This window comes from Eleutherodactylus coqui, chromosome 7 (genome assembly GCF_035609145.1).
Source record: "Eleutherodactylus coqui strain aEleCoq1 chromosome 7, aEleCoq1.hap1, whole genome shotgun sequence".
In the NCBI taxonomy this organism is placed as follows: domain Eukaryota; kingdom Metazoa; phylum Chordata; class Amphibia; order Anura; family Eleutherodactylidae; genus Eleutherodactylus; species Eleutherodactylus coqui.
The window spans coordinates 63,880,466-63,894,255 of record NC_089843.1 but is presented as its reverse complement, the minus strand read 5'-3'; the positions used below and the strand labels follow the sequence as shown (position 1 = coordinate 63,894,255).

The 13,790-nt window shown below is 46.5% G+C and overlaps 1 protein-coding gene across 2 annotated transcripts in view; it reads left to right on the top strand.

Annotated features, from left to right (window-relative positions):
* The first annotated feature begins 5,003 nt into the window (after positions 1-5,003).
* The window catches only part of SLC30A9 (solute carrier family 30 member 9), a 123,845-nt gene continuing 115,058 nt past the window's right edge, over positions 5,004-13,790 (top strand). For both annotated transcript variants that reach the window (XM_066573140.1, XM_066573139.1), the window contains exon 1: positions 5,004-5,158. In XM_066573140.1, coding sequence (XP_066429237.1) covers positions 5,059-5,158 — 100 coding nt within the window. In that variant the 5' untranslated portion in view covers positions 5,004-5,058. The remainder of the gene's footprint in view (positions 5,159-13,790) is intronic.

The window sequence follows — 13,790 nt, the reverse complement described above, 5'->3', positions numbered from 1 at the left end:
AACTTTTCCTTCTGGCTATCTATGATTCTTACCCCCTCCTTGGATAAGGGATGTGTTCTTGCATCATCAAGCTCCACCCCTCTGAGTGTGGCTAATCACTTACTTCCTTATTCTCTCATTCAATGTTAGCGGTCCTTGGGTACACATCACAACTCAATAAAGATAAAGTCTTATGCACCACACAATTTACATTTTACAAATTACGGGTCAATCTGCCCCGTTCCTCCTGTGGATACCTGGCCTTATCGTTACCTGCTTGTTTCCTATTCCTTGGCTTCTCTACCGTCTCTCTTTCTCCCTGTAGTTTATTTATTTTATATTGTCTGTGAATATACGTTACTTGTGCTGGGACTACAGGGCAAGTAACTTCCTCTTTTTAGGTCTCTTACTCATGTGACAGCCCAGCGACAGGATTATAAGGGAGATAACGGGAGTACGTGGCTAATTTTTACTTCTACAACAGTAGACAGTTGTTGTCCCAGACTTCCGGCAACTGGGCAGATGCAGTCTTAGATGCCGGACATCTCCATCTGATTGGTAATGTACTGCAATTCTCTCTATTCACTAAGCTGGTGTCTTTGTATATTAATACAGACGCCATTGCAGCCCACCTTCACTTCCTCTTTTCTGACACTTAGAGAAATTCTAACGTCTAATGCATAAATCACATATATTATGTTGTAACTTCTGTCACAGCGTTGGTTACAATTGAATTGGGGGCTTGGCAAGCCGCTGTGGCTGTAAACATAGATGTATTTTCTTGTGGGCATGGTGGGGCTACGCAGTCTGTATTCTTAAGAGCCCCCTCAGGATGTGAGTGGCATACAACTTTTTACATTTATGACGGGCGTATGACAAAGATTAGATTCCATAACAAGATATACTAGTAGTTTCAACATCCAATATTAGTTAAATAACTAACAAATGTAACAGCACAATAATTGTTCCGCTTCTATTGAGAGTTCCACTTCCTCTTTTTAAATGTAGTTAGCAGCTCTTTTTTTTTCCTTTCTCCAAACACACTTACGGGCACAAGCCTATGCTTCTATGCTATTATTAACGTTTAACAATTCGAAAGCAATATAGTTTAGTAGTCTGTCTTTTACTAGAAGGGATCCAATAATGCAACCTAACCTATAAAGTCCAAACCCACAGCGCGCCGCTGTGTACGGTGCATTATCTTGGCTATAACCAATTGCTAACAATCCCTTCCTACAGTTACTGATACTAATTCTATATGACAGACAAACCAACAGACTATTTCTATACAACAACTCAGCAGGATTAGCTCTACACAACAAACAAGCACACTAACTTTATATAGGTAGGACACACAGAAAGATTGCTTGATTAATCAATGATAACTTGACTCTCCACCCCTTCCACACTTTTCTGGAGGGTGTAAGAATTAACCTTGGCTCATTGTTTGCTGCCTTGCAATTTCAATCATGGCTGCCAAATTCATGATTATAGAAGTCTCCTCAGACGCCGGACACAGTATGCCCCGCCCTAGAGTCTCTAGCATTTCTGTCGCTACACAGTTTATCAATCTACCCTCAGACGGAGGGATCTACTCGTGGACATTTAAACAATAAACAAATATTTGTGGACACACACAAATAGACAGAGCACCAGTACGGCTGGCTTAGTCTCACTGCCCCTCGGGATACTGTCTGATAGCTCCCTTCTCCCGGACCCTACAAGCAGGCCTAGCAGGAGCGGAAATCCCATATCAGACTTTTCTCTGGCAGTCTCTCCCTCCCTGGGCCCTCCAAACGGGCCTCAGGACTGCTGAGTCTCTGCGACAGGCCACCTGAACGGCTCCCTCCTCCCTCAGGAGTGGAAACACCCCGTACAGGCCCTCCCGGGGGCAGCTATTGATGTCACCAATTAACTAGTACTCTCAAGACAACAGGCATGTAAACATTCCTTTATATCTTATGACAGGTTCTTATCATGTGATCGAGACTTAAAGAAGTACCTGTCGATCGGGTCCAAATCATTCGGCCTGGCACGGCACATAGGCGAGCCTGAACTTAGCCACACAGGTATAGATAATTAATTTATCTCACCGTGTTCTGATGATATTTTGGGCCCACCAAGTCCAAGGTCGCATATGTCCGTGTCTTCTGTCCGAATTCTATGGAACCTGTCGATCACATCCCCGTACGGGCCACCACTGTCGTAGATTTCCTTTGCGGAATCACGGCTTACTCAATTTGGAATGTTTACAGCCCTCCATATTAATTCTGAATTGATAATGCGCATAAGAAGTTTTTCACACTGACACGGGGTTCAGCATGCCTAGCTTCCTCAATTCTAACTTTAATCATCGGCGTGTAGCCTATTTTAAGAGTTTAACAAATCCGCCCATCTGGGCAGTCCAAAGATTACATGCATACAACGTATTGTTTAATTATTGGATAAGCATCTTGCAATTCTTCCATCCTCCGGTCATCTGTGATTGGCCATCAGGTGGTGGATGAAATGAGTGGGTTGTCTTGGAGCCACGTGGGGTTCCTTCGATATGATTGGATGTTACATCATGAACTATAAATTGCACAAACCTCCCATGTTATTTGCATACGTTTCCAGTAAAATTGCTTGGGTAATTTCTGCGGTTGTCCATGTCTGATTCCTAGTTCCGTATTAGTGCATGCAGCTGGACAGTCAAATATATTTATACATGTTGGTTACGGGCTAAATTCCATCTTTGTCAGCAGAGTTATGAAAAACAGATACTTTCATATGTAGGAAGTACTTATTGCACAACTGTCATGAACTATATTTGTAGCAAGATAGAAGTATGTATACAGAATGTTAAATTGATAACTGTCTACTGCCAAGGCCCAAAATATAGGAATACTGGACTTCCACCACACTCCATTCAAAAGAATGCGAGGGCATGCCTAAGGATATGACTGCCGCAAATTATTTCCCGCATCGCAGTGCGATGTGGGAAAAAATTGCTCATGTGTATGACTCAATTCAAAAGAATGGGGTTCATATTTGTGCGTCTCGCAATGCACAAATCTTGCGCAAGAATCTCACCCGTGTGAAGTCGGCCTGGCCACTCTCACACATGCGAAAGTAAAAATGCAGCCAAGCAAGCTGATAATGCCAGGACTGTAAACAAGCAGCCACAAAAACGGTAACCACATTCTACCACGTTTTCAGCGCAGCCTCCCATTCATTTCCATGGGCAAGGCGTGAAAATAGAACAGACATCGCTTGAAAACGCTGCGTTTTAACACTTGTCTGAGAAGCTGCAATGAAATCAATGGTAGTGATGGACAGTGTTTAGCCCGCGCTGAAAACGCAGCGCTGAACAAAAAAAAAACGCAAATTGTTAGCCCAGATTATATGAAAACTGTGCAGCCTTAGGAGGTGGGATGGGGGGGGGGGGGGGGTTGGACTTTTTACAAGAATGTAGCTGTTTTGCTACAATTAGGCCTAACACCCACTGGCGATATTTTCTTTCTTGCGCTGCGAGAGCACGTGAAAAGTCTCGACCTCGCAGCGCAAGAAAGACGCCGAAATAAGACCGGGATATCGCCAGTCTTCTCAATGGGGCCAGCGGCAGCAGCACTAGCCCCATTGAAAGGATATGGAGAATACCGCGGACTTCTGCCACAGCTGTCACAGCTGTAGCAGGAGTTTCCTTCATCCCCGCGGGGACAGCTGTGGCAGAACTGCAGCATGCTATCCCATTGCTTTCATTGAAAGCAGTGGTTTGTGGCAAACCCTGCAGTATGATTTTTGGGGAAGGGCTTGAAATATAAGCCCTTCCCTAAAAAGCATCAATAAGTGGTAAAAAACTTACTCTCGCAGTGCTGTGGAGAAAAAAACGCCAGTGGGTGTCCGCCCTAAGGCGTGGTTCACACGGCCGTGACAGGCTCCGCAAGCGGAATTCCACAGCGAAGCCCGTCACAGCGCCCCCCTCGAGACCCCATACTTACCTCTGGATCCGCCGCCCGACATCCCGCATGACGCTTCGGCACGCATGCACAATAGAGCGCGTGACGCACCGGCAGCGTCATGTGATGCGCCAGCTGCGCCATATGACGCGCTGGCGGTAGGCGGGGAAGCGGTTTCACGCTATCTTCCGCTGTGCTACAGCGTGACGGACGGCTTTCATTGACTGCAATGGAAGCCGTCGCGCGTACACCCGCGGCAAATATAACATGCCGCGGGTGAGGACGGGAGATTTCACGGTGCAGAATTCCGCATCGTGAACATTGTGCTATTAGGTTCAATAGAACCTAATAGCTGCGGGGCAACACCGCGGATTTCCGCCGCTTAATACGCGATGGAAATCCGCCCGTGTGCAGCCGCCATTAGGAAGGTTGCATCAAAAAGTTTTTAAAAAGTGTGAAAAATTCTAAATGCACCCAGGAAGCTGAGGTTTTATGCAAATGTGGAAAACAATGATAGGATTACAATTTTGTACAAGCCCTAATAACTTTTCCTAGTACAGGGGGCACTAGCTGTAGCTCTCAGTGGGGAGTGCGGTCCATTGTCTTTGGGCCCCGTGATTTGTGTGTGACCCCTGTTGGCAAGTATAATGAAGTAGATTTATAAACGTTGCTGAGAAAAATGGCCTTTGTTGCCCATAGCAACCAACCACTGTGCATCATTCATTTCCTAAACTGCTGAGGTAAACTGAAAGCAGCGCTGTGATTGGTTGCCATGCGTAACGACGTTCTTACATCAGTCAGTGCTCACGCCACACTGTGTTGTCCGATATAAATAAAGCTATGCTGTTGTAAAGGCACCGCTGCGCATTAGACGGTAGATGGAGCCAGTACGCAGCGCGTCGCTCGCTTTCTATGTCACTTGTACACAAACCCTCCACTATTTTCCCTAGTAGCTCCTCCTTCCCGCCATTTTCTTGTAAGCCATTTGCGTTGCAAGCAATAGCGGTGTCTACAGCAAGATGGCGTCGAAGAGAGACAAACATTCATCGAGACAATTCTCGCTCTAGTGACAGGTTTGCTGACAGGTACACAGTCAGCTGGATGACTCGTGTCTGCTGCCGGAAAGGAGCAGCATTGCACTATGGCGGGGGTGTCTGCCCGCAGCCGGGGCTGGTCCTCACTCTGCAGGCTTTACCTCCGTCTTCATGCGGTACCGCCGAGCTGCGGCCGCGCCTGTCATGGTGAGTAGCCGGAGGAGGCCGGAGCTGGTGGGGCTGCCACCTCTCGGTTTATAGCTTCTCCATCCATTATATATCAGTCCAATGCTAAAGTCAACTTTCTGATATGTTGTATGTTTTTACAAGTTGCCATTTTCACACTCTGTGCTTGCTGTCATCTGATGGAAACCTGCTGGTGAGACTGAAAGCCCATATAGTCCGGCGATACTGTGGGCTTTCTGATAACATGCTGCCAATTGCCCCGACTCTCCGCGGTCAGCCTATCTATTAGATTAGGCTGACCGGCGGAGAAACGTGTGTGTGTGTGTGGCTCCTGCTCTCGAGCGGCAGCTCCCGCGGTTTAGATCTGCTGTGGAACTTCGCAACGCCCGTGGACAGCCGGCCTAATCAGGGATTCACAGCGGGATACAGCTGATACTATTGTTTCAGCTGGTATCCCACTCCGTGATGACAAGCGGGGTATAAAGAACAGAGCGATCCAGCTCTGTTCTCCATACCCGGCACGGAACTCTCGGCTGTATAACAGCCCGGCCCCCCGTGCAGAAAACATCTGGATGCAGAAGACAAGCGGGTACACCCTGCTTGTCTTCTGCATCCTCTGCCCCGAGCGCTCGGCTGTATAACAGCCGGGCGCTCGGCGCGGAGAACAGCTGGATGTAGAAGACAAGTGGGAACACTCCGCTCATCTTCTGCATCCTCCGCTGGCAGCGCAATGTGATCGCTCATCTTCAGCGATCATCTTGCGCTGTAAATGACACAACGATTATCTCTCAAAAGTCACTTGAGCGACATCTTTTGAGAGATAATCGCTGTCTAAATGGGCCTTAAGAGTTCTAAATTGATGAAAGAAGTCCTGGCAGGCGGTTCGGTGTGAAGAGAATCATGTGGTGACTTCATGAGATCGTTTTCTTTTGGCTTGTCTCTTGTAAGTGCGTTCCGGAGCCTCCCTACACACAGACCAACAGTAATCCGCAAGCATTGCTTCATTCCAACGGCCCTGACATCTTTGTTCCATTACAGAAATATCCTGGTGGAATCTTCCTCCGTGTTCATCACTGACAGCTCCACAACTAGGAGGGAAAACGTCTAGGTGGGAGTGGAGAAAATGGGTTTAAGGGACATGTTGCATCCGAGTTGATGGTATTTTTCCAGAAGTACGGTCACCAACTGACTGTAGTTATCATCTCCATTGTTGCCTAAGAATCCATGAATAACTCCCTTTAAGGCTTGCCAAGCTTCCTTTTGTTCTCCCTCCAAAACTTGGTCAAACACAGGATCCTTTACAAGTTGTCAGATTTGTGGCCCAACAAAAATACCTTCCTTAACTCCTTCCCGCTCCTGGACGTACCTGGTACGTCATGGCAGCCTGGTACTTCCCGCAACATGACGTACCTGGTACGTCCTGGAGATAGCGCGGGATCACATAAGATCCCGCGCTATCCCGCAGCGGAAGCCGGCTGTCACTCACAGCCGGCGTCCCGCTCCAACAGCGGGGGGGCATCGGAGATGCGCCCGCCGCTGTTAACCCCTTCCCTGCCGCGATCTAAGTAGATCGCGGCAGGGAAAGAGTTCACAGAGGGATCGCGATCCCTGTGTGTCTCCGGCCGGAGCTCGCGATGTTATCGCGAGAGCCCGGCCTGTCACCATGGCAACAGGACGCCAGACACTGGCGTCCTGTATTGCCTGTGCCTATAATCGCTGTACAAGCGATAAGGCATGGCAGAGCAGTAGCTCTGCCATGCCTTATGACAGCGATCATAGGCACAGTGATGTAAGTCCCTCAGAGGGACTCAAATAGTATAAAAAAAAAGAAAAGAAAAGTGTAAAAAAAAGAAAAATGTAAAAAAAAAAATGTAAAAAACCCCTTTTTTATGCTTTTTCTAATATTAGCATAAAAAAAGGGAAAAAAAACTAAAACCCCACATATTGGGTATTGACGCGTCCGTAACGACGTGTACAAAAAGTTGAACACGCTTTTTATTTTGTACGACAAAAAGCGTAAAAAAAAACGCTAAAAAACAGAGGCAAAATGCTAATTTTTAGCATTTTGCCTCACAAAAAATGCAATAAAAGTGATCAAAAAAGCCGTACATTTCCCAAAATGGTACCAATAAAAACTACAGCTCGTCTCGCAAAAAATAAGCCCTTAAAGAGCTCCGTACATAGAAAAATAAAAAAGTTACAGGACTTTGAATGTAGCTATAGAGAAAAAAAAAAGATTTCCAAAAAAAGGGGGTTTTATTGCAAAAAAGTGTAAAAACCTAAAAAAAATATAACAATTTTGGTATCGTTGTAACCGTACCGACCTGCAGAAAAAATTTAGTGTGTCATTTATGCTGCATGATTAACGCTGTAAAAAAAAAAAAAAAATCTATGGCAGAATTGATGCGTTTTCTCTCCCTGTTATCATTAAAAAAAAAAAAAAAAAAAATTTACGATATTGTCTATATACCCAAAAGTGGCACCGATAAAAACTACAGATCGCCACGCAAAAAACAAGCCCTTACACGGCCGCGTCCACGGAAAAATAAGAAAGTTATGGCTTTTGAAAAATGGAGATGGAAAAATACCAAAAAATCGCTTGGTCCTCAACGCCAAAATAGGCCATGTCATTAAGGGGTTAAAGGGGTTGTCCCGCGGCAGCAAGTGGGGTTATACACTTCTGTATGGCCATATTAATGCACTTTGTAATGTACATCGTGCATTAATTATGAGCCATACAGAAGTTATTCACTTACCTGCTCCGTTGCTAGCGTCCTCGTCTCCATGGTGCCGTCTAATTTCAGCGTCTAATCTCCCGATTAGACGCGCTTGCGCAGTCCGGTCTTCTCCCTTTTGAATGGGGCCGCTCGTGCCGGAGAGCTGGTCCTCGTAGCTCCGCCCTGTCACGTGTGCCGATTCCAGCCAATCAGGAGGCTGGAATCGGCAATGGAAACGCACAGAGCCCACGGTGCACCATGGGAGAAGACCCGCGGTCAACCGTGGGTGAAGATCCCGGCGGCCATCTTAGCAAGGTAAGTAAGAAGTCGCCGCAGCGCGGGGATTCAAGTAAGTACTATTCGTTTTTGTTTTTTTTACCCCTGCATCGGGTTTGTCTCGCGCCGAACGGGGGGCCTATTGAAAAAAAAAAAACCGTTTCGGCGCGGGACAACCCCTTTAACCTTTACATCACTCAATCCAGGAAATTTGTCTTGTAAGTACTTAAATGCCTGTCCTTCCTGGTTTATACCTTTGACAACATTTTTCATCAAACCCAGCCATATATGAAGGGGTGGAAGAAGAACATCTTTTGGGTCCACAAGAGGCTCGGCAATGACATTTTTCTTGGTAGGGTCAAGAATTCTTGCAGGCCAGTCCGCTTGAATGTAATGTGATTTCCTATCCCTACTGTCCCACATACATAAAAAGCAGCAGTATTTAGTGTACCCCGGTTGCATTCCTAAGGGTACAGCAATGACTTTTAGATCACCACAGATTTTCCACTTGTGTTCAGCTTATTTGATTGAGTTGAGGAAGGCTGTCATGTTTGCATAAGTCTCCTTCATGTGAACTGCATGACCAACAGGAAAGAAGGAAGACGGCTGCCGTTGTGAAGTAATACAGCTTTCAAACTAAGCTTGGAGGAGTCTGAATCACCTCCATTCAGTTGGATCATGGTTCAAGTTCAAACATTTCATCAAGCCATTAACGTCGCAGCCACAACCAGACTGTTTTTCTTCTCAAAAAATGGAAGCCGATCCCTCTGATGTTCTCTGTACTCTGAGACCCTGATATCACGTTGGAGAAGATTCCATTGCTGTAGTCTTGACCCTAGAAGTTCCAGGTTCTCCTTTGATAAGTCAAGGTCTCAAATTAAATCACTCCATTCCGCTTGACTCAGTCTGTGCAGTGTATCATATCAAAAAATGATATGCCACTGTATCTCCAAAGCAAGAGCGAATCGGTCATTTTATGGTGATTTTTGAATTCGGCAGATGGAAATACATAAGAATATACTAATTTTGAGCCCGAAACGAAATCCTCGTTGGGCAGCGTAAGCAGTATATGTCCCATTATTTAGTCCCATAGATCAGGGAGCCTAGTAGTTTGTCCTGTTTGGCGTATCAATAGACAAGTACATTCTATTAGCCTTAATCTCATTGTTACCATTTCATCAAGTATTCTGGATTATCAGACTGTCTTGGGTCTCCTTCATATCTGCATCAGAGGTTCCATTAGGAACATTGTCACACGTTCTTCTAAACTTATGGAAAAAAGAGCTCGGCATTAGTATCCAGCATGGGACAGATCTGGCACTGCCGTCACTTTCATTGTTTTTCTATTGGGTGCATGACCACAATGGGGATAAGTGTGGTCAGCTGGCTTCACTTGCATTGAAGTCAATGGGAGCTGAAGCCAGCAGTCACACTTCCGACACTGAAGACAGTTGTAGAAGTGTAATAGCAGCTTCAGCTCCCATTGATTTCAATGGAGGTCAAGCCAGCTAAGCCTATTCCCCTCCCGACCCCTATGATGCACGTCCAGCCCATGGCACTGACAGCGGGCCAGGTGATCAGCAATGTCCGAGATCCTGAGCAGCTGCTCCCTGGCGGTTAACCATTGTTCACCCATCCTGAGGATAGTTCATTAAAGGGGTTGTCCCGCGCCGAAAGCTTACCGGAGCGCTTACCTTAATCCCCGCGCTCCGGTGACTTCTATACTTACCGGTGAAGATGGCCGCCGGGATCCTCTTCCTCCGTGGACCGCAGCTCTTCTGTGCGGTCCATTGCCGATTCCAGCCTCCTGATTGGCTGGAATCGGCACGTGACGGGGCGGAGCTACACGGAGCCCCATAGAGAACAGGAAAAGACCCGGACTGCGCAAGCGCGGCTAATTTGGCCATCGGAGGGCGAAAATTAGTCGGCACCATGGAGACGAGGACGCCAGCAACGGAGCAGGTAAGTATAAAACTTTTTATAACTTCTGTATGGCTCATAATTAATGCACAATGTATATTACAAAGTGCATTATTATGGCCATACAGAAGTGTATAGACCCACTTGCTGCCGTGGGACAACCCCTTTAATAGTTTTTCACTGTGTGTGCGTGTGTGTGTTTTTTTTTTTGTTTTTTTTTTTTATGCCCGTATTAACTGTGATTACATCAATGTGAACTAAAGGTGTTCTATGCTGTCTGTAAAAATATGGATAGAACATACGCCCATGTAAACGGGCCCTCAGTTTTAGGGCGGGCTTAAACGAGCATAGTTTCATTGCATATTACGCGTGCATAATACACGGTGAATGTAGTTAATGAAAGTATATTGTTTTTTGGGTTTTTTTTTTCTCCTTGATCCATTGACACTTTCATAACCTATAATACACGCAGCTTGTTCTTTGAGCCCACTCTCACACACACTCCTTTTTACCGCGATTAGCGGGGCGTCTCAAGTGCCGTGGTAGAGCGCTCCCATTGATTTTAATGTGACTTCTTAGACCTGCGCTCAAACCCGGCATTTCTAACACTGCGAATTCTACGCATTTTAGCGCACCTCATCAACCATCCCAATGATGGGGTGCGTGTAAAAGCACTGTCAAGCGCTGTGACGTGTTCAAAAATTCGTATCACTCAAAGTTGCAGTGATTTTGAGCGGTGTTTTCTGAACGAATGTGTTAGTGACCTTGCTGTGTATTACGCACGATAGTTCCCAATATTGTTCTTTATGGGTGCGCATGAAAACATATTACATATGCAATCAAATTGTGTATGTGTGGCGCCTTATATGCATGTTGCTAAGAAGCAATGCAAGGAAAGGTAAGAAGAACGAGGAAGTCGCTGCATGGCGGCATGCGTGAGACACTGTCATATATGTTCGCAATCACGGGGATCGCAGCTACACACTGCGTTTTGCCATACGCCCGTGTGAGCCCACCCTTCCTCTACTGCAGCTCTTCCCTGAGGTCTGCGTGATGGGATTACATTCTGAGCGAACGGAGTGTTTCCTCCAATTTCGTCCGCCTGCACGCGGCTCTGGCAGCAGCGGCTCGCCGTCAAGACGCGCACGGTACAGATTTCATTATGGAAGAGTCGCGGATTGGACAACTTTCATTGACTTCAATAGAAGCCATCAGCACGGAATCTGCGCAAAAATAGAACACACTGCAATTTTTTTTCCCTTTCCGCGAATGGAAAATGGCTGTTGATTTCCGCTCGTGTGGACAAAAAAGCGTTTTTGAATAGCATGTTATGGGCGGTATTTGCTGTGGAATCCGGAGGCGGACACCCGCTCCCGATTCCGCAATGCAAATCTGCCCGTGTGCAGGCGGCCTTCATGTTGCAGAATTGCAATGAATTGCTGTGCATGGCTTGTAGAGGAAGGTGCTAGTAAAGGAGTTGCTGTTCGCCTGTGAAGTTCTGCCGTGCCGGCTGGAATTCTTCCCCGGTCAGATGATTGTGGACTGTGCACGGCCTCGGGGAGATAAAGGCGCACAATGCTGCATAGTCACCGCTGCTTTGTTCTATACCTTTCATTCAGCACAAGCTTTATGGAGTTTGCACATGACTTTCCAGCTGGACTAGTTTATACTACAGAACATTTATATAAAAGTGTCATTCTGATGACCGGTGTGCAGTGACAGCAGCGGCATCATTTTATTTTGTGTGTTACAAATTTGTAACTGTTACATGGATGGATGTAAATTGGGTACAAATACCGCAAGTGAAGCAGTTCTCATGAAGTCCGCGCTTGTCCATGTGCCTTTAGGGGGGGTAGTATGAATGTTCTCAGTGAGAGAAACCAAGTAATCTTGTAGATATACCTTTTAATGGCTAACAAAAATACATGATCCTTCCTCAGGCTAAAATGAAACTGGTTTGGATGGGGCACATATATAATATACAAATGAGGAAACCCCTCTTGGTTGAAATACAAATGTTCACACACAGAAATTTGAGACCGTTTTGCACTCAAAACGTAAAACAGACAAACTGCGCTGAGACATAAATGCTTAATCAGTCCACTGAGCTCAGGACAGTTTTATGATGTCTTATCTCTCCTTCAACCTGCACATGGAAGGAGATGCAGCACCACCTAGTGGATTGCAACATTCTTATAAGTCGAGTTCTGAATTTTTATGAAGTTTAAAAAAAATGATTGGGAAGAGGACATCACTCTTGACCTCCTTCAGACCTTTCATATTTTCCACTTATGCAAGAATCCCAGGCTGAAGTTCATTCCATTCTTGAGGGTATCAAATATGGCCATAAATTTGTACTCCCAAATTCTTCTGTGGCACTGCGACTTTAAATTGCCCTTCAGTATCATAACACTCATCTGATCTATGTTGTGTGCCTGACCTCAAAAATGTTTTGCTACAGGTAATTCAGCTCCTTACCTTGCAGGGATAAGTTCCTTTTTGTGTGTCAGAGGGCAACGCACTCCTGATTATAAAGATCCTCAAATTTGGAGGTTGTCTGTAACACAGAAGGGGAGGGTCTGGGAATATGGTTCTCAGACGGGGTCATCCTTGTGTAGGGTATGTTGGAGTTTCTTTGCGGTCTTGCTTAGTACCTCTAGCTTTAGGGGGATATGGATGTCAGAGGGAGAGCTCTCCTGTTCCAGCCCCCTCTGCGGGGAAGAGATGCTTGTAAAAGCAAGGCTTCTTTTTGTAGTTGTTAGCTCTGTGCAAAGACTAGCTGCTAGAGATGAGCGAGCACCAAAATGCTCGGGTGCTCGTTACTCGAGACGAACTTTTCGTGATGCTCGAGGGTTCGTTTCGAATAACGAACCCCATTGAAGTCAATGGGCGACCCGAGCATTTTTGTATATCGCCGATGCTCGCTAAGGTTTTCATTTGTGAAAATCTGGGCAATTCAAGAAAGTGATGGGAACGATACAGCAACGGATAGGGCAGGCGAGGGGCTACATGTTGGGCTGCATCTCAAGTTCCCAGGTCCCACTATTAAGCCACAATAGCGGCAAGAGTGCCCCCCCCCAACAACTTTTACTTCTGAAAAGCCCTCATTAGCAATGGATACCTTAGCTAAGCACCACAATACCTCCAACAAAGCACAATCACTGCCTGCATGACACTCCGCTGCCACTTCTCCAGGGTTACATGCTGCCCAACACCCCCCCCCTCTCCCCCGCACGACCCAGTGTCCACAGCGCACACCAAACTGTCCCTGCGCAGCCTTAAGCTGCCCTCATGCCACGCCACCCTCATGTCTATTTATAAGTGCGTCTGCCAGAGGAAAAGCAGGCACACACTGCAGAGGGTTGGCACGGCTAGGCAGCCTTCTTTAAAAGGGGCGGGGCGATAGTCCACAATGCTGTACAGAAGCAATGAGAAATCCAATCCTATGCCACCTCCATCTGGAGCTGGACACGTGGGCATAGCAATGGGGAACCTATGTGCCACACACTATTCATTCTGTCAAGGTGTCTGCATGCCCCAGTCAGACCGCGGTTTTTTATAAATAGTCACAGGCAGGTACAACTCCACAATGGGAATTCCGTGTGCACCCACAGCATGGGTGGCTCCCTGGAACCCACCGGCGGTACATTAATGTATCCCATTGCAGTGCCCATCACAGCTGAGGTAACGTCCGATTAAATGCCGGTGGGCTTCGGCCCACACTGCATGCCCCAGTCAGA